This window comes from Oncorhynchus clarkii, chromosome 7 (assembly GCF_045791955.1).
Source record: "Oncorhynchus clarkii lewisi isolate Uvic-CL-2024 chromosome 7, UVic_Ocla_1.0, whole genome shotgun sequence".
Classification (NCBI taxonomy): Eukaryota; Metazoa; Chordata; class Actinopteri; order Salmoniformes; family Salmonidae; genus Oncorhynchus; species Oncorhynchus clarkii.
The window spans coordinates 43,550,483-43,575,058 of record NC_092153.1 but is presented as its reverse complement, the minus strand read 5'-3'; the positions used below and the strand labels follow the sequence as shown (position 1 = coordinate 43,575,058).

The following is a 24,576-nucleotide window of genomic DNA, read 5'->3' as shown; positions in this document are numbered from 1 at the left end:
CTTTCAATTCAACTACAATGTTAGTGAAGTACGGCTCAGTTATTTCGAATATGCTTTGGGCCCAGAGGCTTTCCTGCTCACACAGCCTGACCAGTACAAACTGTGGGCCACAGAAGCATGGTATAGGGTGATGTGCGTGCCCTAGTTGCAGATAACAGAAAGGAACATGCTCCTTCAATGAAATGACTCCTTGATTGCATTTCCTTCCTGTCTCCCTAGAGATGATATTTAAGCGTAGTGTTAAAGTATAATGACTCTACGTTAACGTAGAGTGTTCATCATGACGTTGAGGAAGTCTGACCACGCATCTGTATTAAGAAACGTTAAAATACACTTGATAGAGGTACATGATTAGACACTTTTCCTATTTATTTGAATTGCATTTATTCCCAAAAACAAGTCCAGTGATTGAATGGCAGGTCCCACCACCACCACCAATAACAACAACAACAACATAATGCACATAAGGTCCAGTCGCATACAGTACAATACAACAACACGGTAGCGACAAAATGTCCTTTGGACGTCACACACTGTTAGTGGCCATTCACAATAGTAAACAGAGTAGCTCTTTTTGAAATGAGTTCTGTCTGTCTTTCACGAACAAACCCGAAAGGATTTTTATTCCATATCGGTTTAAACATAATTATGCAGATAATTAACGTTCACGTTTGTAAAGTCGCAAAGCTGTGCAAGTGAAACTGTATATTTCGTGGACCTATGTACAGATCCAGTCGTTGTTCTTGTTTGATTTGGAATGGCACTAGATACCATCAGCACTTACAGTGTGAAGTCCAGAATCTTAAAAGGGGAATCCTTAGTTGCTACATCCATTTTGGACTTATAAATGAATGATATGTACCCATTGATTCTTGAAGAATATACGTATAAATGCCTCATGAGCTTAGCTCAACTGTAGTACCCATCAAAACCCCAAATATAAGTTTGTTTTACTCCAATGTTTGTAAACAAGGTAAATGTAAAACTACAATTTTGATATCACGGATTGTCAGTCCTTGCATCCATAGTGTAGTCTATGGATTCGAGAGTGGTTGCAATTCTCCAGCCCCATTCCTCAACTTTTTACTGAAACTGTGGCGGGGTGTCAACTTTGTTAATGTTTCAATTAAGGATTGCAGCTATTAAGAAGGGAGAGCAAATTGTTCTTTTCAAATTTAAGTCAACCTGAAAATGTCTATATGTTATCTTTAATACATATAATGGAAACAGTATTTTAAAAACTAAGGCAGACCTAGAAAATGACTATCAGCACTTCCCGTGGTTGTCCTCAGAGGTAGTAGTCTGAGTAGTTGTACGGTGAAAGACATTTTGATTTGCCCTCTGATGTGGTGATGCATGCCAAATGTGGCACACATGGACATGTGTGATGTAGTCTTGTGCCAATGAAGGGAACCTGGAAACAAAGACAAAAATTCATACTGTGAACAAAATGTTACACCTTAGAGACAAAAGTCAGTCCATATTTTGTAAGGAAATCAGGACTCTTTCTGCTGTTCCAATACAAATGAAGTGGAGACGGAGGTATTGATTAGTGAGATATGGTGTGAGGTAATACAGAGAAGAGACGATGTACAAAACTTGGCCCACCTTGTGACTCATGGGGTGGCACTCGTCTCCCTTCTGTCCTATAGGGGCACACATCCTCAGGCTCCTGATCCACAGACTGACCGCACAGCACATCCCCTCTCCACACTGCAAGTCCTTCACACAGGCCTGGAGAGATTACACACCATTTTATAGAGTTGAATTGAAAAGATGAAAAAAAAAGCTTTAGAGAAAACTGAGAAGCATTAAAAGTGACTTTGTATTTTTTTTAAATACTGCTCAGTCTAAGCCAAACCCTTTGTACAGATATTGATTTATTTTTGGAATGTTTGGCGCTGCTATATAATATGGAGGTTATCGCAAGCTGTTTTTTTTTTTAAAGGATCCTGAAATTGCTCAGAGGGATATGAACAACTTGAGTGACTATTCACACTTTCAATGAAATGAAGGATTGAGATGAGGGAAAGAGGGGATGATTGAATGTGACAATCTGGGAGGAAAATCTGTTTCTGTTTCATGGTTGCTTGTTTTTACCTCAAGTCATATTAGCATCCCTATATGCCTGCACTGTTCTGGCACTTTTTCGTTTTTCATCTATTATATTTCATCCTCAAATTAGATACCAAATTGTCATTGGAGCTGATAAAACAACGTCTTGCCTAGCTTTAGAAAATTCTGCTAAAAACTATAGATTTTATAAATAGAACAGTGCCACTACACAAATAGCAAACAGGTTGCATGGCACCCGAAGTACTATGCAACAATGCGTACCTGCGTTGTACTGCCTCTGCAAAAGCTTCGCTTTAGTTATAAAACTAGGACCACTAATATAGTAAAACCTTTTTCCTAGTTAAATCCATATTCAAGGAACATGAATTGTCCAAATGATTCCATATAGATGGGTATAGATACAGTATGTTGGAGACATTGAAAAAATATTCTTTCCCCATATTATCTGACACTGGTTCGCCCAGAAGGAACTATTGTGGTTACACAGTTTAAAATGTTAACTTAAAAGACAATACTTGTGCTCTTCTATATGGGTTGCTAAGGCAATCTCACAGCTGGCTAACCTCACATTGATTGAAAAGATACTTCTACTTGCTGCAACATAACGCAAACAGTTCTTCTCTGGGTATAGCCAGGCTTGAACTGATAATGACATACTGGCATCAAACATGCTGTTATACAGACTGTAACTTCATTGTTTCTTCATCAGAGGCTTCTCGTGGCACTCTGAGATCATTTACCCCCTGTTATCACTTCCGTTTGGGATAAATTATGACAATTATTTCATATTCAACCAAATCAAGCTTACCATAACAAAATATGAAGTTTCTATAGTATCATCTATTCATAACTCGGTTGGCTTCTAGAACCTGTTCGCTTCCACTTACCCCTGTGATGACTGCTGAGGACCCATGGGACACAAGCAGTAGGCAGAATAGCAGGGAGCAGCTGGACCGCATTGTGAAGCAGAAAAGTTCTCCAGCTCCTGTGTTCTCCAGGGTGAAAGAGATGGTCTGCTGTGCGTTAGATGGACTTGGAAAGAGAGGTGGCCTCCAAAGTCTGGTGTTGAGGACAGAGAGAGGTTTATAAACCCAGCCAGCCATTCCATCTAAATGAGTCACCAGCATCGCCTCCGGAGAAAAAAAGAGAAGCCCAAGGTAAAGCTCAACACGACAATATCCTTCTGGCATTTTTTTATGTTGATGCCAATTCTTCCTGTTCTTTTCCACCATTATCATACCCTTTGAGTGATCTCAAGCCTGTAGTTGTGTTGACATCCTTGAGCAGAAGATTCAGCATTCATACAGTATATATATTTCTATTAAATATACATTTCCACTTTACAAGTCATAAGCAATCAAATATACACTACTACTGCTTGTCGAAGATCTCATTCCAAAATCATGGGCATTAATATGGAGTTGGTCCCCCCCTTTACTGCTATAACAGCCTCCACTCTTCTGGGAAGGCTTTCCACTAGATGTTGGAACATTGCTGCAGGGATTTGCTTCCATTCAGCCACGAGCATTAGTGAGGTTGAGCACTGATTTTGGGCGATTAGGCCTGGCTCGCAGTCTGCGTTCCAATTCATCCCAAAGGTGTTCGATGGAGTTGAGGTCAGGGTTATGTGCAGGTCAGTCAAGTTCCACACCGATCTTGACAAACCATTTCTGAATGGACCTCGCTTTGTGCACGGGGGCATTGTCATGCTGAAACAAGAAAGGGCCTTCCCCAAATTGTTTCCACCATGTTGGAAGCACAGAATCATCTAGAATGTCATTGTATGCTGTAGCATTAAGATTTGCCTTCACTGGAACGAAGGGGCCCAGAGTCCTAGCCCGAACCATGAAAAACAGCCCCAGACCATTATTCCTCCTCCACCAAACTTTACAGTTGGTACTATGCATTCGGTCAGGTAGCGTTCTTCTGCCATCTGCTAAACACAGATTTGTCCGTCGGACTGCTAGATGGTGAAGTGGGATTCATCCTTGCAGAGAACTCTTTTCCACCGCTCTGAGTCCAATGGCGGAGAACTTTACACCACTCCAGCCGACGCTTGGCATTGTGCATGGTGATCTTAGGCTTGTGTGTGGCTGCTTGGCCATGGAAACCCATTTCATGAAGCTCCTGATGAACAGTTATATTACTGACGTTGCTTCCAGTGGCAGTTTGGAACTCAGTAGTGAGTGTTGCAATGGAGGACAGAGAATTTCTACAAGCTACGCGCTTCAGCACTCAAATCAAATCAAACTTTATTTGTCACATGCGCCGAAGACAACATGCGCCGAAGACAACCTTACCATGAAATGCTTACATTCAAGCCCTTAACCAACACTGCAGTTCAAGAAATAGTTAAGAAAATATTTACCAAATAAACTAAAGTAAAAAATTGTAAAAAATAACACAAAATAACAATAACGAGGCTATATACTTGGTACCAGTACCACGTCAATGTGCGGGGGTACAAGTTAGTCGAGGTAATTTGTTAATGTAGGTAGGGGTAAAGTGACTATGCACAGGTAATAAACAGCTAGTAGCAGCAGTGTAAAAACAAATGGGGGGGGGGTTGGTCAATGTAAAAAATTAAGGTGGCCTTTTGATTAATTGTTCAGCAGTCTTTTGGCTTGGGGATAGAAGCTGTTAAGGAGTCTGACAATTTTGGGGCTTTTCTCTGACAGGTCCTGGATGGCAAGAAGCTTGGCCCCAGTGATGCAGTGGGCACTACCCTCTGTAGCGCCTTACAGTCAGATGCTGAGCAGTTGCCATACCAGGCGATGCTCTCGGTGGTGCAGCTGTAGAACTTTTAGAAGATCTGATGGTGTTGAACACTGAGCTGTAGTCAATTAACAGCATTCTCACAATAGGTGTTCCTTTTGTCCAGGTGGGAAAGGGAAGTATGGAGTGCGATTGAGATTGCTTCATCTGTGGATCTGTTGGGGCGGTATGCGAATTGGAGTGGGTCTAGGGTACCTTGGATAATGCGGTTGATGTGAGCCATAACCAGCCTTTCAAAGCACTTCCTGGTTTCCGACGTGAGTGCTACAGGGCAGTAGTCATTTTTGCAGGTTACCTTCACTTTCTTGGGCACAGGGACTATGGTCTGCTTGAAACATGTAGGTATTACAGACTCGGTCAGGGACAGGTTGAAAACATCAGTGAAGACACTGCCACATCCGACGAGTGTCAGAGCTGGTATGGTAGGATTCAATCTTAATCCTGTATTGACGCTTTGCCAGCGGATTAGTGTCCCACTCCTTGAAAGCGGCAGCTCTAGTCTTTAGCTCGATGCAGATGTTGCCTCTAATCCATGGCTTCTGGTTGATATATGTACTGTGGGGACGAAGTCGTCGATGCACTTATTGATTGAGCCAATGACTGAGGTGGTATACTCATCAATGCCATTGGGTGAATCCCTAACAAAACAGTCCTGTAACATAGCATCCGCGTCATCTGACCACTTCCTTATTGAGCGAGTCACTGGTACTCCCTGCTTTAGTTTTAGCTTGTAAGCAGGAATCAGGAGGATATAATGATGGTTAGATTTGCCAAATGGAGGGTGAGGGAGAGCTTTGTATGTGCCTCTGTGTGTGGAGTAAAGGTGGTCTAGAGTTTGTTTTCCTCTGTTTGCACGTGACATGCTGGTAGAAAGTAGGTCGAATGGTGTGCGATGAGACAAGGACCCTGCCACAGGGGTCGCTGGTGCGCGATGAGACAAGGATATCCCTACCGGCCAAGCCCTCCCTAACCCGGACGACGCTAGGCCAATTGTGCGTCGCCCCACGGAGCTCCCGGTCGCGGCCGGTTACGACAGAGCCTGGGTGCGAACCCAGGGTCTCTGGTAGTACAGCGCCCTTAACCACTGCACCACCCGGGAGGCCCAATATTACAGTTTTTAATGTCCCGTTGGTACTGTAGGATAGTCTTGATCGTATGTCATCCATTTTGATTTCCAATGATTGCACGTTGGCCAATAGAAAGGATGGCAGTGAAAGTTTACTCACAAATTCTCAGAAGGCAGCCCGTCCTCTGCCCCCTTTCCCCTCTTTTTCCTCCATCTTTTCTTCACGCAAAGGACGGGGATTTGGGCCCGTTCCCAAGAAAGCAGTACTGTATATCCTTCACGTGAAAAAATCTTTGTCCCGTTCGAGGTGGGTAATCGCTGTTATGATGTCCAGAAGTTATTTTCGGTCATAAGAGACAGCAGCAACATTATGTACAAAATAAATAAGAAAAATAAGTTACAAACAATGCGAAAAAACTAACAAAATAGCACAGTTGGTTCTGTGAGCTTGTGTGGCCTACTCAGCCTACTTCGTGGCTGAGTCGTTGTTGCTCCTAGACGTTTCCACCTCACAATAACGGCACTTACATCGGGGCAGCTCTAGCAGTGCAGAAATTGGACTGACTTTTTGGAAAGGTAGCATCCTATGACGGTGCCACGTTGAAAGTCACTGAGCTCTTCAGTAAGGCCATTCTACTGCCAATGCTTGTCTATGGAGATTGCATGGCTGTGTTCGATTTTATACAACTGTCAGCAACAGGTATGGCTGAAATAGCCGAATCCTCTAAATGTGAAGAGGTGTCCACATACTTTTGTATATATAGTGTAAATAAAATGATATGGTTAGAAAATAAAAGCCACACATTCCTTAGCTCTGATGCAATACATGTAAATACAATTACATGGTCACTCAATCACTGTAGGCTCACCAAAAGAATGCCACTCCAATAAAAATGTCTATGTCAACTGAATCAATTGAGTACATAGAGTCATATATCGTCCTAGGCTCACGTGATTTAATAAGGCCATATGTGGATATTTGTGGCATTTAATCTGCTATTGGAAGGGTTGTCATGACAGAAACTCAAGGTCTCCTCTCCAATATGAAAGGTGGTAGCACTTGTGATTCTATCAAATATTTTTCCCCTTATAAAAAAATATAATTGGCATGCCAAAATAAGCCATGCCAATTACATTGTTATATTTTCAACAGCTAGAGGCACAGAAGTCCTTGGTGTTTGAGCCCAGATGTTCAAGATCAGTAAAATGGCAGAAAAACATTTTTTATTTTCATATTGTAGTGATGCCAGATGGAGTGAGATGGCATTTAAACTTTGGGCAACAAGTGATTTAAATGTAAAAGGCTGATAATACAAACATTTGTTGCATAGTGACTGATTACCCTCATGCTTGAATTCAAGAAGTTCCATTGTCTAGTTTGCGTGTGTTGTAGAATAGTGACATCAAGTAGAACTCGCTGATATGTCCAGTCGGCTGCAGTTGAACTGTCCCTCATCAGTTGGTAAGGACCTGAGTCACAGTCACACCACTAACTGAGTCTCACAGGAAGCCAAGATTAAGGCCCCAGCCTCGAGAATGACGACCAAAGGTGGATAGTGGGATAGCCCTGAACAAAATGACACACTTCTCTTGAAGCAGTGTGACTCTGAATACAGCAGAATATGAATATCACTCAAGATCATCTATATTGTTCAACTCATTTTATTCACTCCTTCAGTGGGGAGTATCAACCCAGGTGAATATGTAATTGGCTGACGTGTACGTTTGTAATCTGACCCACTGATCCTGTAATAGCTGGTGAGAAAGAGGGAGGGAGGGTTGAGACGGTGAGAGAGACACAGAAAGAGAGAGCAGCCAGCAGTTTAAGCTGCAGGGTAGACTTGTATTTTTATTTCCAACACCGACTGAGTGCCAGGTCGGCTGAAATGACTTGGCATGCTTACCTCCAGTGTGCTGCTCTTCCCTGATGTATATTATTACTCCTTCATCATTGCACATATCAAGGTATTGGCAAGGAAGCAATGCAGAAGAAGAGCTCGCATAAATGCATCACCTGGACAGAAATGTTCATAGAAAGAGAATATGTCAGAGATATGGATTTTATTTCCTTAAATCTCAGGGTGAGGGTGTTTCAATCCACTTCAAAGCCCCAAAGTAGAGAACACTTAAGCACAATGCAGAAACCATTTACAGTATAATTTAAGTGAAAATAGGTTAATTTCTACATTGCCGCACTCTATTTTCAGTGTGCACTGAAATATTTCCCCTTATTACTGCAAGTGGGTCATTTTGTATTTCAAAGCACTTAATCTTATTTTCTGCCTGTGACAGGAACCAGTCTGCTTGCCAATCTGGAGCTCTTGACCAAGTCTCCAAGCAATACCAATCCAATGAGATAAACAAGGAGACAAAAAACACAAGAAAGAAGGAAAGAGGCTAGGAGGACAAGTACAACAAAACACCCTGGTATGGAGTGAACTGTCTTTCATATATGATCGGTTTCCGTAACTTAAAATGATGGGTAGCATACTCATTTAATGGAACATTTGCAGTGTTACTTTTTTGCATATTTTACAGCTATTTTACAGCTAACAGTTATAGTCCTATCTAAGGATTTTCACTTGAGAATTGGAAAAGGGTTGCCAATGAGGACTGATCATTTGATGTGTCATCCCCTCCATAAAACAACTCTCACTGGTGTAACACCCATACTACATAACAGCCAGACAACCACACACATTGTACAGTGCCTTGCGAAAGTATTCGGCCCCCTTGAACTTTGCGACCTTTTGCCACATTTCAGGCTTCAAACATAAAGATATAAAACTGTATTTTTTTGTGAAGAATCAACAACAAGTGGGACACAATCATGAAGTGGAACGACATTTATTGGATATTTCAAACTTTTTTAACAAATCAAAAACTGAAAAATTGGGCGTGCAAAATTATTCAGCCCCTTTACTTTCAGTGCAGCAAACTCTCTCCAGAAGTTCAGTGAGGATCTCTGAATGATCCAATGTTGACCTAAATGACTAATGATGATAAATACAATCCACCTGTGTGTAATCAAGTCTCCAAATAAATGCACCTGCACTGTGATAGTCTCAGAGGTCCGTTAAAAGCGCAGAGAGCATCATGAAGAACAAGGAACACACCAGGCAGGTTCGAGATACTGTTGTGAAGAAGTTTAAAGCCGGATTTGGATACAAAAATATTTCCCAAGCTTTAAACATCCCAAGGAGCACTGTGCAAGCGATAATATTGAAATGGAAGGAGTATCAGACCACTGCAAATCTACCAAGACCTGGCCGTCCCTCTAAACTTTCAGCTCATACAAGGAGAAGACTGATCAGAGATGCAGCCAAGAGGCCCATGATCACTCTGGATGAACTGCAGAGATCTACAGCTGAGGTGGGAGACTCTGTCCATAGGACAACAATCAGTCGTATATTGCACAAATCTGGCCTTTATGGAAGAGTGGCAAGAAGAAAGCCATTTCTTAAACATATCCATAAAAAGTGTTGTTTAAAGTTTGCCACAAGCCACCTGGGAGACACACCAAACATGTGGAAGAAGGTGCTCTGGTCAGATGAAACCAAAATTGAACTTTTTGGCAACAATGCAAAACGTTATGTTTGGCGTAAAAGCAACACAGCTCACACCATCCCCACTGTCAAACATGGTGGTGGCACATCATGGTTTGGGCCTGCTTTTCTTCAGCAGGGACAGGGAAGATGGTTAAAATTGATGGGAAGATGGATGGAGCCAAATACAGGACCATTCTGGAAGAAAACCTGATGGAGTCTGCAAAAGACCTGAGACTGGGACGGAGATTTGTCTTCCAACAAGACAATGATCCAAAACATAAAGCAAAATCTACAATGGAATGGTTCAAAAATAAACATATCCAGGTGTTAGAATGGCCAAGTCAAAGTCCAGACCTGAATCCAATCGAGAATCTGTGGAAAGAACTGAAAACTGCTGTTCACCAATGCTCTCCATCCAACCTCACTGAGCTCGAGCTGTTTTGCAAGGAGGAATGGGAAAAAATGTCAGTCTCTCGATGTGCAAAACTGATAGAGACATACCCCAAGCGACTTACAGCTGTAATCGCAGCAAAAGGTGGCGCTACAAAGTATTAACTTAAGGGGGCTGAATAATTTTGCACGCCCAATTTTTCAGTTTTTGATTTGTTAAAAAAGTTTGAAATATCCAATAAATGTCGTTCCACTTCATGATTGTGTCCCACTTGTTGTTGATTCTTCACAAAAAAATACAGTTTTATATCTTTATGTTTGAAGCCTGAAATGTGGCAAAAGGTCGCAAAGTTCAAGGGGGCCGAATACTTTCGCAAGGCACTGTATTTATCAAGTACCCTCTGAGCCTAAATGTTCCTCTGTTCCATGCAGAACCTGCTGTTGCCTTATGATTTAGTAACCTCAGTGCATTACAGAAAGCCCCATTTTATATTGTGCCTGCTTGCTAGTGTTGGCTGAGATTTTAGAGACAGGCAGCCCCGTGAGAAGCCAGGCTGAGGTGTGCCACACATTGTTACACTCGGAGGAGTGCAGTGCGTTCAGTTCATTCTGACAAACCCAGAGGTAGTGGCACAGAGGCTCTTTAGAAAGCATTGCAGCAGGTTCACCGACACAGTAAAGGTAGCTTACAGACGAGGGGTTCTTTTTTAGGAGGCTTGCGTCTTTCTTCTTGTTCCTTGGCCTGGAGCTTGGGGGAGGACTGGTACGGGGGCGTTTGGCAAGCTGACAGTCATAAAGTTCAAAGCTCCTCTCTGTGTCAGGAGCAATTACTGGCTGATATGATATGATGTAGACCTAGAGCCAAGTCATGGTTTACTTTACATGAATGATAAAGGCCCCTCTTTGGCTGCTGGCTGTGCAAGGTTTAGAATAAACAATTTACTTACCATACATCATGTATACATCAATGATGTCACTCTTGCTGCTGGTGATTCTCTGATCCACCTTTACTCAGACAACACCATTCTGTATACTTCTGGCCCTTCTTTGGACACTGTGTTAACTAACCTCCAGGCAAGCTTCAATGCCATACAACTCTCCTTCTGTGGCCTCCAACTGCCCTTAAATGCAAGTAAAACTAAATGCATGCTCTTCAACCGATCGCTGCCCACACCTGCCCGCCCGTCCAGCATCACTACTCTGGACGGTTCTGACTTAGAATATGTGGACAACTACAAGTACCTAGGTGTCTGGTTAGACTGTAAACTCTCCTAGACTCACATTAATATCTCCAATCCCAAATTAAATCTAGAATCAGCTTCCTATTTCGCAACAAAGCATCCTTCACTCATGCTGCCAACATACCCTTGTAATACGGATTATCCCACCGATCCTTGACTTTGGCAATGTAATTTACAAAATAGCTTCCAACACTCTACTCAGCAAATTGGATGCAGTCTACCACGGTGCCATTCATTTTGTCACCAAAGCCCCATATACTACCCACCACTGCGACCTGTATGCTTTCGTTGGCTGGCCCTCACTTCATATTTGTCGCCAAACCCACTGGCTCCAGGTCATCTATAAGTCTTTGCTAGGTAAAGCCCCGCCTTATCTAGGCTCACTGGTCACCATAGCAGCACCCACTCGTAGCACGTGCTCCATCAGGTATATTTCACTAGTCACCCCCAAAGCCAATTCTTCCTTCGGCCGCCTTTCCTTCCAGTTCTCTGCTGCCAATGACTGGAACGAACTGCAAACATCACTGAAGCTGGAGACTCCTATCTCCCTCGCTAGCTTTAAGCACCAGCTGTCAGAGCAGCTCACAGATCACTGCACCTGCACATAGCCTATCTGTAAATAGCCCATCCAACTACCTCATCCCCATGCTGTTGTCTATTTTACTTAGTTTTGCTCCTTTGCATCCCAGTATCTCTACTCTTCATATTCTGCACATCTATCACTCCAGTGTTTAATTGCTATATTGTAATTATTTAACCACTTTGGCCGATTTATTGCCTTACCTCTGTAATACTACCTCATTTGCACACACTGTATATAGACTGTTTCTACTGTATTATTGACTGTATGTTTGTTTATTCCATGTGCAACTCTGTGTTGTTGTTTGTGTTACACTGCTTTGCTTTATCTTGGCCAGGTCGCAGTTGTAAATGAGAACTTGTTCTCAACTAGCCTACCTGGTTAAATAAAGGTCAAATAAAAAATAAATAAAAATCAGGGTTCCCCAACTTTCAGGGTATTTTTTTATTGTTGGAGATAAAAGACTAGAAACACTAGAAAATCAGCTCCAAGTGATTTTTAATTTTGGAAATATGTTGCCAAGTATTCCCATGCATAATAGACAGACATGTTATATATAAACAAGGTTTGGAATGATTATGTTTTAGTCAAATATTATATCTGCTTGTGGTCAATTTGCAGTCTACAAATGGTTTCTAATTATGTTCCGGTCGCCCGATCATCAGCTCAAGCAAAAATAGGCCCCTGGCTGAAACTAGTTAATGATCCCTGCTATACATGAATTAAGACATCTTTGATTTATGTTATTCCTGGTGAGGGAGGGGATGGGGTTGCTGGCTCATCCACATAAATCTATTCTGAGCCTGTCCCTCCAAGGCAATCCCCAATCTCATTTTCTCTGCATGCGTAAATTCAACTTGGTCTCAGGGCATTTCGTATTATTCTGTATGTATATCTGAGACACTCCATATGGAATGATGTGTTACGTTTGGTATGGTAGTTAATGATTTGTGGATGTCCACCCATTTCGTATAATAAAATGTTAAAGTTGTCTGTTGTGAGATTTGAACTTCCAATTTTTGGGTTGCTAGACTCGTTATACGCCCACCCATCCACCCCGAACAACCACCCTACTTTCGTTTTTGCCTTAAGTAACCATCTGTCGTATGTAACCATACCAAACGTAACATATCATCCTAAATGGAGTGTCTCGGATTTATGTACAGAATAATACGAAATGCTCTGAGACCAGGTTGCTAAATTGTGTAAGGCGCACATACCATGAGATTTCGGGTTATTGTGAACATCAGGCTCTTTTGGCTCTGGACATCTCCTAACTAGATCAAAGCCCAGGGTAACATCATGTTGCTGCTGTTCAAATCCCCTGGCATCCCCACTGGGCATCTTCCCTCCCTCATAAGGCACTGCAGGATTTCAACTCATCTCTGCACCTCTTCATCTGATGCTTTTTATCTCAGTGACATGGCCCCCCTTGTGCGAGATGGGAGTTAATCCTGGTGTTGCCGTGATCCCACCGGCTGGGATGATCCATCTGAAGGGATTAGGGAAGCCTGAGGGAGAAAGGAGAGTGGGAGACCCAATAGGGGGTTCAGATCCAGGGTGAAATCTCATGGGGAGTCAGCAAAATGAGTTGCCTTTTAATTGAGTTGCCTTTTAATTGCTGACCATGACTAATCCCATAGTGTTATAACACCTGTGGTGGTGTGGTGTGTGCGTATTTGTACCCATCCAATGATACGTGGAAAGAGAACCCTGCAAAAGAAAGAGACAAGGGTATGACAAAAAAAATCCACATTCCTTATTATAGGGTATAAATCCTATTTCTAAATCCCTTTTCTCTAAAACAGGGTGTAAATCCAATTTCTCTCAAACTGTCCCAAACATTCTGATCTTCAATATTTGTTTATTTATTTGATAAGAATTGTTTACCTTTGTTTAACAGGGAAAACATGAAAGAAATGTAAACATTTAATAGCAATAGTTTTCGTCAATGTACTGTGCCTTCCCCTCTATTCATATTAATAATTGTATTGTATCCCAAACACCCAAAATATGTAGAGTTGCCTTGGTTGTCTATGTCATAGCTACAGCAAGGATAGAATGTACTAACTTGAAGGTCGCAACAACAGCTGCACATGATTTATTTTTTATTGGTTTTGAATTATGGCAGAATTTGCCCTGGTAGAGTTCACTGCATTCAACCCCCCCCCCCCCCCCCACAAAATGTTTTTTATATTTTTTTATTACATCTACACTGAGTCTACAAAACATTAAGAACACCTGCTTTTTCCATGATAGACTGTCCAGGTGAATCCAGGTGAAAGCTATGATCCGTTATTGATGCCACTTGTTGAATCCTCTTCAATCAGTATAGAGGAAGGGGAGGAGACAGGTTAAAAAAGGATGTTTAAGTCTTGAGACAGTTGAGATGAGTACCATTCAGAGGGTGAATGGGCAAGACAAAATATTTAAGTGCCTTTGAACTGGGTATGGCAGTAGGTGCCAGGCGCACCGGTTTGTGTCAAGAACTGCGACACCGCTTTTTTCTTCACGCTCAACAGTTTCCCATGTGTATGAAGAATGGTTCACCACCCAAAGGACATCCAGACAACTTGACACAACTGTGGGAAGCATTGGAGTCAACATGGGCCAGCATCCCTGTGGAACACTGACGACACCTTGTAGAGCCCATGCCCCAACAAATTTAGGCTGTTCTGAGGGCAAAAGGCGGGGTGCAACTCAATATTAGGAAGGTGTCCTTAATGTTTTGTACACTCAGTGTACAGGTATGCTAAACAGAGAGAACCAGAACTTTAGCCTTGGATGTGTTCAGTTCAATTCACATCTATTTAGGTGATCCTTTGACAGTGATCCTTTGCTCGCCTGAGGTAGAGTATCTCATGATAAGCTGTAGACCACACTATTTGCCAAGAGAGTTTTCATCTATATTTTTCATAGCTGTCTATTTACCAGCACAAACCGATGCTGCTACTAAGACCGCACACAACGAGATGTAAAAAGCCATAAGCAAACACGACAATGTTCATCCAGAGGGCACTCCTAGTGGCTGGGGACTTTAATGCAGGAAAAGTTCAATCTGTTTTACCTACTTTCTACCAGGATGGCACATGGGCAACCAGAGGAAAACTCTCGACCACCTTTACTCCACACACAGAGACACATACAAAGCTCTCTCTCGCTCTCCATTTGACAAATCTGCCCATAATTATATCCTCATAATTCCTGTTTACAAGCAAAAACCAAAGCAGGAAGTACCAGTGACTCGCTCAATACAGATGACGCAGATGCTAAACTACAGGACTGTTTTGTTAGCACAGACTGGAATATGTCCCGGGTCTTATCCGATGGCATTGAGGAATATACCACATCAGTCACAGGCTTCATCAATAAGTGCATCGATGACGTTGTCCACACAGTGACAGTACGTACATACCACAACCAGAAGCCATGGATTAGAGGCAACATTTGCACTTAGCTAAAGCGTAGAGCTGTCGCTTTCAAGAAGCGGGACTCTAACCCGGATGCTTATAAGAAATCCCACAATGCCCCCAGATGAACCATCAAACAGGCAAATAGTAAATACAGGACTAAGATTGAATCCTACTACACCAGCTCCGATGCTCGTCGGATGTGGCAGGGCTTGCAAACTATTATGGACTACAAAGGGAAGCACAGCCGAGAGCTGCCCAGTGACACAAGCCTAAGAGATAAACGACTTCTATGCATGCTTCGAGGCAAGCAACACAGAAGCATGCATGAGAGCACCAGCTGATATGAGTAACATTCACAAGGCCGCAGGGCCAGACGGATTACCAGGACGTCTACGTCAAGCATGCGCTGACCAACTGGCAAGTGTCTTCATTGACATTCTTCAACCTGTCCCTAGCCGAGTCTGTAATACCTACAGTACACTACAGTTCAAATGTTTGTGGTCACTTGTTTTGAAAGAAAACAAAAAATGTTGTCCAATAAAATAACATCAAATTCATCAGAAATACAGTGTAGACATTGTTAATGTTGTAAATGACTATTGTAGCTGGAAACAGCAGATTTTTTCATGGAATATCTACATAGGCGTACAGAGGCCCATTATCAGCAATCATCACTCCTGTGTTCCAATGGCACATTGTGTTAGCTAATCCAAGTTTATCATTTTAAAAGGCTAATTGATCATTAGAAAACCATTTTGCAATTATGTTTGCACAGCTGAAAACTGTTGTTCTGATTAAAGAAGCAATAAAACTGGCCTTCTTTAGACTAGTTGAGTATCTGGAGCATCAGCATTTGTGGGTCCGATTACAGGCTCAAAATGGCCAGAAACAAAGACCTTTCTTCTAAAACTCGTCAGGCTATTCTTGTTCTGAGAAATGAAGGCTATTCCATGCGAGAAATTACCAAGAAACTGAAGATCTTGTACAACGCTGTGTACCACTCCCTTCACAGAACAGCGCAAATGGGCTCTAACCAGAATAGAAAGAGAGGTGTGAGGCCCTAGTGCACAACTGAGCAAGAGGACAAGTACATTAGTGTCTAGTTTGAGAAATAGACGCCTCACAAGTTCTCAACTGGCAGCTTCATTAAATAGCACCCGCAAACACCAGTCTCAACATCAACAGTGAAGAGGTGACTCCGGGATGCTGGCCTTCTAGGCAGAGTTGCAAAGGCTGGTCATGGCTCACATCTACACCATAATCCCAGAAACCCTAGACCCACTCCAATTTGAATACCGCCCCAATAGATTCACAGATGACAATCCCTTTTGCACTCAATTCTGCCCTTTCCCACACCTGGAAAAAAGGAACACCTACGTGAGAATGCTGTTCACTGACTACAGCTCAGCGTTCAACACCATAGTGCCCTCAAAGCTCATCACTAAGCTAAGGACCCTGGGACTAAACACCTCCCTCTGCAACTGGATCCTGGACTTCGTGATGGGCCGCCCCACAGGTGGTAAGGGTAGGCAACAACACATCTGCCATGCTGATCCTCAATACGGGTGCATGCTTAGTCCCCTCCTGTACTCCGTGTTCAATCATGACTGCATGGCCAAGAATGGCCAAGCATGACTCCAACACCATCATTAAGTTTGCCAATGACACAACGGTGGTAGGTCTGATCACCGACAATGATGAGACAGCCTATAGGGAAAAGGTCAGAGATATGGCAGTGTGGTACCAGGACAACATCCTCTCCCTCAACATGTTCAAGACAAAGGAGCTGATCGTATGACAGAAAAAGGAGGGCCGAGCACGCCCCCATTCTCATTGACGGGGCTGTAGTGGAACAGGTTGAGCGCTTCAAGTTCCTTGGTGTGAAGGGGGCATGACAACGCCTATCCACCCTCACCCCCTGAAAACATTTGCATGGGACCTCAGATCCTCAAAAGGTTCTACAGCTGCACCATTGAGAGCATCCTGACTGGTTAAATCACCGGCCTGGTATGGCAACTGCACAGCCTCCAAGTGTAAGGTGCTACAGAGGGTAGTGTGCATGGCCCAGTACATCACTGTGGCCAAGCTTCCTGCCATCCAGGACCTCCTATACCAGGCGGTGTCAGAGGAGGGCCCTAGTCGTAGACTGTTCTATCTGCTGCCGCACGGCAAGTGCCAAGTCTAGGTCCAAAAGGCTTCTTAAAAGCTTCTATCCCCAAGCCATAAGACTACTGAACAGCTAATCAAATACCCGGCTTCCCAGACTATTTGCAATGACCTTCGACCCTCCCGTACGGGAGTTGTAGCGATGAGACAAGATAGTAATTACTAACAATTGGATACCATGAAATTGGGGAGAAAAGCGGGTCAAATAAATTAAATTAAATACAATTTAAATATTTAAAAAATTATTTGTATTAATTGTATTTTATTTTATTTATTTGACCCGCTTTTCTCCCCAATTTCATGGTATCCAATTGTTAGTAATTACTATCTTGTCTCATCGCTACAACTCCCGTACGGGAGGGTCGAAGGTCGAAAGCCATATGTCCTTCGAAACACAACCCAACCAAGCCGCACTGCTTCTTAACACAGCGCGCATCCAACCCGGTAGCCAGTCACACTAATGTGTCGGAGGAAACACAGTGCACCTGGCGACCTTGGTTAGCATGCACTGTGCCCGGTCCGCCACAGGAGTCACCGGTGCGCGATGAGACAAGGATATCCCTAGGCCAATTGTGCTTCGCCCCACGGACCTCCCGGTCGCGGCCGGCTGCGACAGAGCCTGGGCGCGAACCCAGAGTCTCTGGTGGCACAGCTAGCGCTGCGATGCGGTGCCCTAGACCACTGTGCCACCTGGGAGGAGCCCACCCTTATTTTACGCTGCTGCTACTCGCTGTTTATTATCTATGCATAGCCCTACTTACATGTACATATTACCTCGACTAACCTGTACCCCCACACATTGACTCGGTACCAGTACTCCATGTATATAGCTACATTATTGCAATTTTATTGTTGCTCTTTTATTTTTTACTTTAGTTAATTTAGTAAATATTTTTCTTGACTCCAATTTTTCTCAAAACTTAATTGTTGGTTAAGGGCTTGTAAATAAGCCTTTCACGGTAAGGCGAAATACCTGTTGTATTTGGCGCATCTAACAAATACAATTTGATTTGATTTGACAATTGTCTTTATCATCACTCTCCTCAAAATTGTCGTCTTCAAGATCTTCCCACTCAGTCCACATACTATCCATCACACCTACACAACATTCATTGTGTGTTTAGTGCCTTTCCCTTGGTGTCATAAAGCTTTACAATTCTTGTGTTTGAAAGTCCCACATAACAGAGAGTGTTTGACGTAAGAGAGAGATCCACTCTTTCAGAAAATATGTAACCTTCATTACATGCGTCCTTTTTTCTGCCAGGAAATTCACTATCATGCAAATAGCCCTTTACCTCGCAAGGTCACAGCTCATCAATTCAGAGTCCTGTCCTTGGTTCCCCACAAAGACTCCATATCCATTCAAACCTGCACCTAGCCTCTACAATCTATTACCACGAGCTCCTTCTAGTCTCTAGAACAATACAGTTCCTTAATTTTCTCCTTAAGTGGATGGCTATACCCAGAAATTAAGGGAGACATGCTGATTGCGTTGAAAAGTCTTTTTTCACTTTCACGTTCTTCAACAATACAGTACAAATGCACTGATGAGTCATACTGTAGCTGGGGTTCTCTGACTGTTGATCTCGAGAGCCCCATTAGGTTATAGTTACCATCAATGTTCCCTCAAATTTTTAGGGGCACTGAGCAAATTTCAGGTCTTGTGAGTGGAAACTTGAACATTGTGAGAATTTTTTGCAACTTCCCGGTACCCTTACAGTTTTAGACAATAGCCAATAGGCTATTGTGGCTATTTGAGCATAATGTAGGTTTACCAACAAAACCAATGGAGACAATTCCATAACATTTTAACATGGAAATATCTTTTGATTTCTATGATATAGCCTTCAATGCAGGCCTACACTGCATGAGACTTTTAAAAAGGGCTTGACATTAATTTATGATTTTTTCTGTAACACCATAGGCAAAAAGGTGACTGTAAATTGCATTGTGTTGTATGATGCAAGAAACTACTTCACAAAATAAAATGTCTTATTATTACTATATAGTGACTTAGACAATATAGGCTACCCCTCGGCCTATTGGCTTATTTGCATATTCAAGTCTGTTTCAAAATACAACACCCCCCTTTAATTAAGACATCAGCTTTTTACCTAACTGGCTTTTCAAAGACAGCTTGAAATCTAGCCTACATGTTTTGTGCTCTTGTAGGAAACAGTAGCTCCCCATTGCCGATCTATACTTATCTATAACTGGGCTAATAACTCGCTAACTAGCAAAGAATATCAACAAATGTGCAGACACGCAGGCTCTGTGCTCTGATCTGAACTGATCTGAAAAGTCATTTACTCATGGGTGATTGAAAGACAGATGGTGGGCTGCCCAACTGATTTAATTCTACTCCTTTGTGCTCTGGCTCTGCCTACAACAAAATCACACTCAATCTTGCAAAGTTGTATTTGTTTTGGGTTTTTTTGCATTGAAAAGGGGCTGATATAATGTTGATTCGATCACAGAAAAAATGCATTAATCTATATAGTGCAAACTAATGGGGCGAACTCAGTGAAGTTCAGTCTCGTCTCTGCACGGGCCTGGCATTTGTTCTGCGCAGCAGTCCTGCGGACTTAGAGAGAACAGCCTTAATATACTCATTATCAGCATTATTTATGAGTTATGACTCATTGCATTTGAAGATTCTGAAACAAAAAAAAACAATGAATATTACAACTAAATATAATTAAATGGATCGCAAAACATCAAATAATGAAAAGGTATGAATCAGTTCAACTCTGACTTTGACAATGGTGTCGAGTTAGGACGGAGCAATCAATTCCTGTGTAATGTATCTGTCTGGGTTTCAGATCTACATGCTAAAGGTTTCTCTGTCTCTGGGGGAGATGGACCTTTGCCAGTATAAACAAACACAGCAGTGCGGACATACAGCACAACACGTCCCTATTGCTAGGACAGGGGCTCTATGTATTGTGTGTAGTGTATGCAGTGCTGTGGTGTGATGCTAATACAAGGTGACACCAGAGACTGGGATGGCCCCGGGCCTGACACCCCTGACACAAAGGGCAGGTAATGTAAGGGCCTGTCATAGCAGATTAGCGCTGACCACATTATGAGCCTCATAAACACATCATTACTGCTGATGAAAACACTTGAGAAGAGAACCCCAGTCCCCCCCCCCCCCCCGTCCCTGTCCTCCAGACCTCCACAAGGACAGATAGTCATGGAGCCATGCATGGGAATTTCCCATTATCCCCACTGTTCTTATTTTCACAGTACTGCTGTACATACAGTGTGACAGTGTGCTGATATTAATTGTATTCTGTTACAGATGTTTACATGGCAGGCGGCAATTTGCACAGGTATAACAACACAAGGCAGCATTTGACAGCCTTAAAGGCCCAGTGCAGTCAAAAATGTGAATATTCCACAGATTGGAATAATACTGTGAAATTGTAAAAATTATGATAATGCCCTTTTAGTGTAAGAGCTGTTTGAAAAGACCGCCTGAAATGTCAGCCTGTTTTAGTGGAATGGAGTTTTGTCCTGCCTGGTGACATCACCAGCCGGTAAATTAGTTAATAGGCCAATAAGAAAGAGAAGTCCAAACCTGTCACGGATCCCTCCAGAACTTTCATTACCCACACCTGTCCCCTATTCCCACTGATTAGTACTTGTACAAGTGTGCCCTTTGGTTTCCATTGGGCTGTCCATTATTGTTACTATGTCCGTTGGTGCATGTGAGTACCTGTGCTGTGTGTTTTGGCTTTCGTGCCATTGTGGATTGCGCAGATGATTACGCGTCTCGTCCCGTGTGCTAATCATTGTGCGCGTGTGTTATTTATTCGAGGTACTCTTTTGGGTTTCAACCCTGTGTTTTTGTATAGTGTTTGTTTGGTCTTCGTCCTCGTGCTTTTACACGGCACGCCGTAATTTGGGTGAAATAAAAAAAAATATTACGCATTCCTGCGTCTGTCTCCCGACTCTCTTCATACCAACTTGACAAAACCTCTCTGCCAATAACAGCTTGTTCTCAGTTTTCCCCTCCCCACTCAGACCACTCACAGACAGTCCTAATAAAATTATTGCTTGAGAAAATGCTCTTTGCTAAGGAGCTATTTTTTTTGTTTTATTTTGACCATTTTAAGTGAAAACAATCACAGTAAGGTACTTACTTCATTGTTACCCAGAAATGATTTGATATTGAGACAAAAACGGTTGCCTTGGGCCTTTACTGAGAAACCCAGGACTCCCAGAATATCAGACATAAAATGTATAAATGCCAGGATTGAGATTACAGGATTATCTGTCATTAAACAATATTTTATTTGGTATTTTTCCCCCTTAATCATATTACAGTCAACTTTTACCAGTTGAATGTAAACACAAATATAAGTCTATTTTGTATTAAACGTTTCCAGAAATATTTTATAGAAATATGCAAATTTGGAGCTCTCTCATTATATATGCACGTATTTGCATATCACACATCCATTTTTCTGGACACTGGATGAAGTCAGCCTAAATATGTTTGTTTTCACACTCCAGGACCAGACTTGTCCAGAGCAGATTGTGGATAAATTGCTTTTTTCATCTTTTTACCTGTAAAATACTAAATACATGAACAAAAAATGCATTTGTTACATATTTCCCCCCCAAAATTCTAGAATAAAAAAATGTACAACATATCAACAATTCCCTCTGGGCAAGTCTGGAGAATATATCTAAGTAAACCACACACAATTTGGTGAATGCAGATGCTTCTGAGGCTGAGAAAAATGAGTTGGCGTGTGGGATGTGTCTGCCTTTTGGGAAATGGCAGTTAAAGACAAGTACACTGAATTTAGACAACCAAACACCAAACGCCTATTTAGACTCAATCACCATCTCTTCAAAGTAAGTTACTAAATATAGTCCAGTTTGTAACACTCAATATGAAATGGGCTTTTCAATTATGTGGAATTTAATGTAGCGAGTTTTGAAATTATTGATGTATGTCCATTTTAAAGTTTTTAAAATTAGTTAAAATGTTGATGACGGTAGTATGATAAACTAAAAGCAATATACATTTTCACGAAGTTTTGGACTTTTGTATGTTTACTTTATGAAAATACTCATGTTAATGAACGGAAATACCAACAAATCTCAAAATGAATACTGTAAGTAGATACAAAAATGTAATTTAAGCCTGTGGTGCTTGGCCTTAAGAACAAATTTACAAAATGCACCATCCAAAGAACAAAAACCTTTGAAGACTAGTGTCCCCTAATCACTGTCCTTGGAGATTGGGGTGCCCCAATACCCCAGAGCAAGGTATGTTTACTATGGCTCTCTGACACTACTTCCTGCATCATTTGGTCTCCCATCCAGAAAAAAACCTGGTCCCACCCTGCTTACCGTCAGGTGAATGCTAGCAAAAGGAAATAGGGTGGTTTGGCTGTTGGGAAACATGAACAGCCTCCTCCTCGGACAAACATGAAGATGTTATCTTGATATTGATTTTATACAAGATGAAGAATCCCAGCTGTTTCAATTTCAGCCCGTACAGAAATAAGGAAAGGTCAACTTTTCCATATGACACAGAGCTGTCAAACATCAGGAGGCTCAGAAGGACAGTTCACTTTACAACATGACCTGCTTTGAGTGGAGTCAAGACATTACGACTTTCAACATTTAAAAACCAAACCAAATCATCTATGATGCAGGAAGCAATTTAAATATTGCTCATCTATCATCAAAGAATGTTGTGAAACCACGATCAGACCGGCAGAGTTAAGAGAGCCTTTGAGGATGTCAACCATGCAGCATATGTCCCTTGCGAAAATGCGAGATAGCGAGAAAGAGTGAGGACAATAAAGAGTGGGAGGGCGGGAGGGCGGGAGGGAGGGAGGGAGGGAGGGAGGGAGTAGGTGGAGTCCCTCTCGATGGTCTATCACAGCCTTAAAAGTTGGTCATTCTCCAGCAGGAAGAGAAGAACTTTGGGTTATTTGCGTAACCCCGGTTCTATGAGAATACGAGTGAGATGTGGCACTTATGGGATATGCCTTACGGCGGGTCACAAGTTCGAAGTATCCAATCACACAGTGTCAGACAGGTCGAGTGGCGAATGAGGTGAGCCAATCTCCTAAAGGGAGCCACTCGCCCGCTAACTGGTAATTCTCGATGGGATATGGCCACCTCCTGTAACACAGAAATGCTCTCCGAAGCCAGGGTAGTTCCAACAACATCACCCCACAGAGGATTTGACACTCAGGACAGCCAATGAAGATGCAGTGACGTCTAGTCGGTAAAACCTCATAAAAGTATGAGGGGTGGCCCAACATGCCAACTTGCAAATCTCTTGTAAAGAGATGCCTTTGAGCAGTACCCAAGTGGAATGAGCCCCAAGGCCCTCCGGGGGCTGTAAACACTTGCTATTATAAGCCAATATAATAGCCTCCACTATCCAATTGGATCGCTGTTGACGAGATAGGAGCCTACTCTTGCAGTGGGGTGCTCAAGACACGAAGCGTTGGTCATTCTTACGCCATGCACTCGTTCTATCCAAGTAGATGCGCAAAACGCGAACTGGATATTAACGGTGGAGGCGCTCTTCTTCTATACAAGTGAACGGAGGCGGGTGGAATGCCATAAGCTTTAACACGAGACAATTGTAATCGCTGTTGACCTTAGTCATGAACGCGGGGTTGGGTAACAATGTTATCTTTGATAACCATGGGGCAAACTGTAGGCACGAATAGTGGCTAGACCGTATCTCTCTCAGAGTCTCCAGTCCCATTAAAGGCGATTCCCGCTGGACAACACGTCCACTCCCACATTCAATACGCCTGGGACATGAGTCGGGCGTAATGAAAGCGGAGTACCCTGCTCCACAGAATAATCTTGACAGTCTATGTAGACTCAGAGAGCTAGTGCCAGAGCTGCGGCACAGGGGGCACTTGGGGGTTGAGTGGATGCATAGAGAGAGCACAACTGTGGTTTGCTGGGGATTTTACGTTAATCCTGGTGCCAGCGAGTTGCCTTTTCCCTGTCACGAAGCCTTTTCCCTGTCTCGAAGCCTTGGCTCATGGATGGTGAGACCGGGTTGCAACGGTACCCAGATCTACAGGGCAAGTAGAAGTTGAAGGCTTCACCTTCCCTCTTGCGTAGTTTGCACTTCTGTCGCATGGTGGCAAACCTGCCTTAACCTTGTCTGGGAAGATGGACAAGTTGAACCACAGAACTCTCTCCCCCATCACCTCAAGGCTCAGGGCATACCCACAGCCTTGGAATGGTGCCTTTGGAGGCTAGGAGGTTGAAATCTGCAACGATGCAAGACTCATCCCATTGGTCTTGGCTGGCTGCGCCT

General features: G+C 42.7%; 1 protein-coding gene across 1 annotated transcript; it reads right to left on the bottom strand.

Annotated features, from left to right (window-relative positions):
- Positions 1–1,288: 1,288 nt before the first annotated feature.
- LOC139414257 (toxin MIT1-like) lies at positions 1,289–3,035 on the bottom strand. Its single transcript, XM_071162158.1, has 3 exons — positions 2,964–3,035; positions 1,609–1,734; positions 1,289–1,414 (listed from the first exon to the last, which is right to left on the bottom strand). The coding sequence occupies exons 1-3, from the start codon at positions 3,033–3,035 to the stop codon at positions 1,289–1,291; spliced, it is 324 nt and encodes a 107-aa protein (XP_071018259.1).
- Between the last annotated feature and the right edge of the window lie 21,541 nt (positions 3,036–24,576).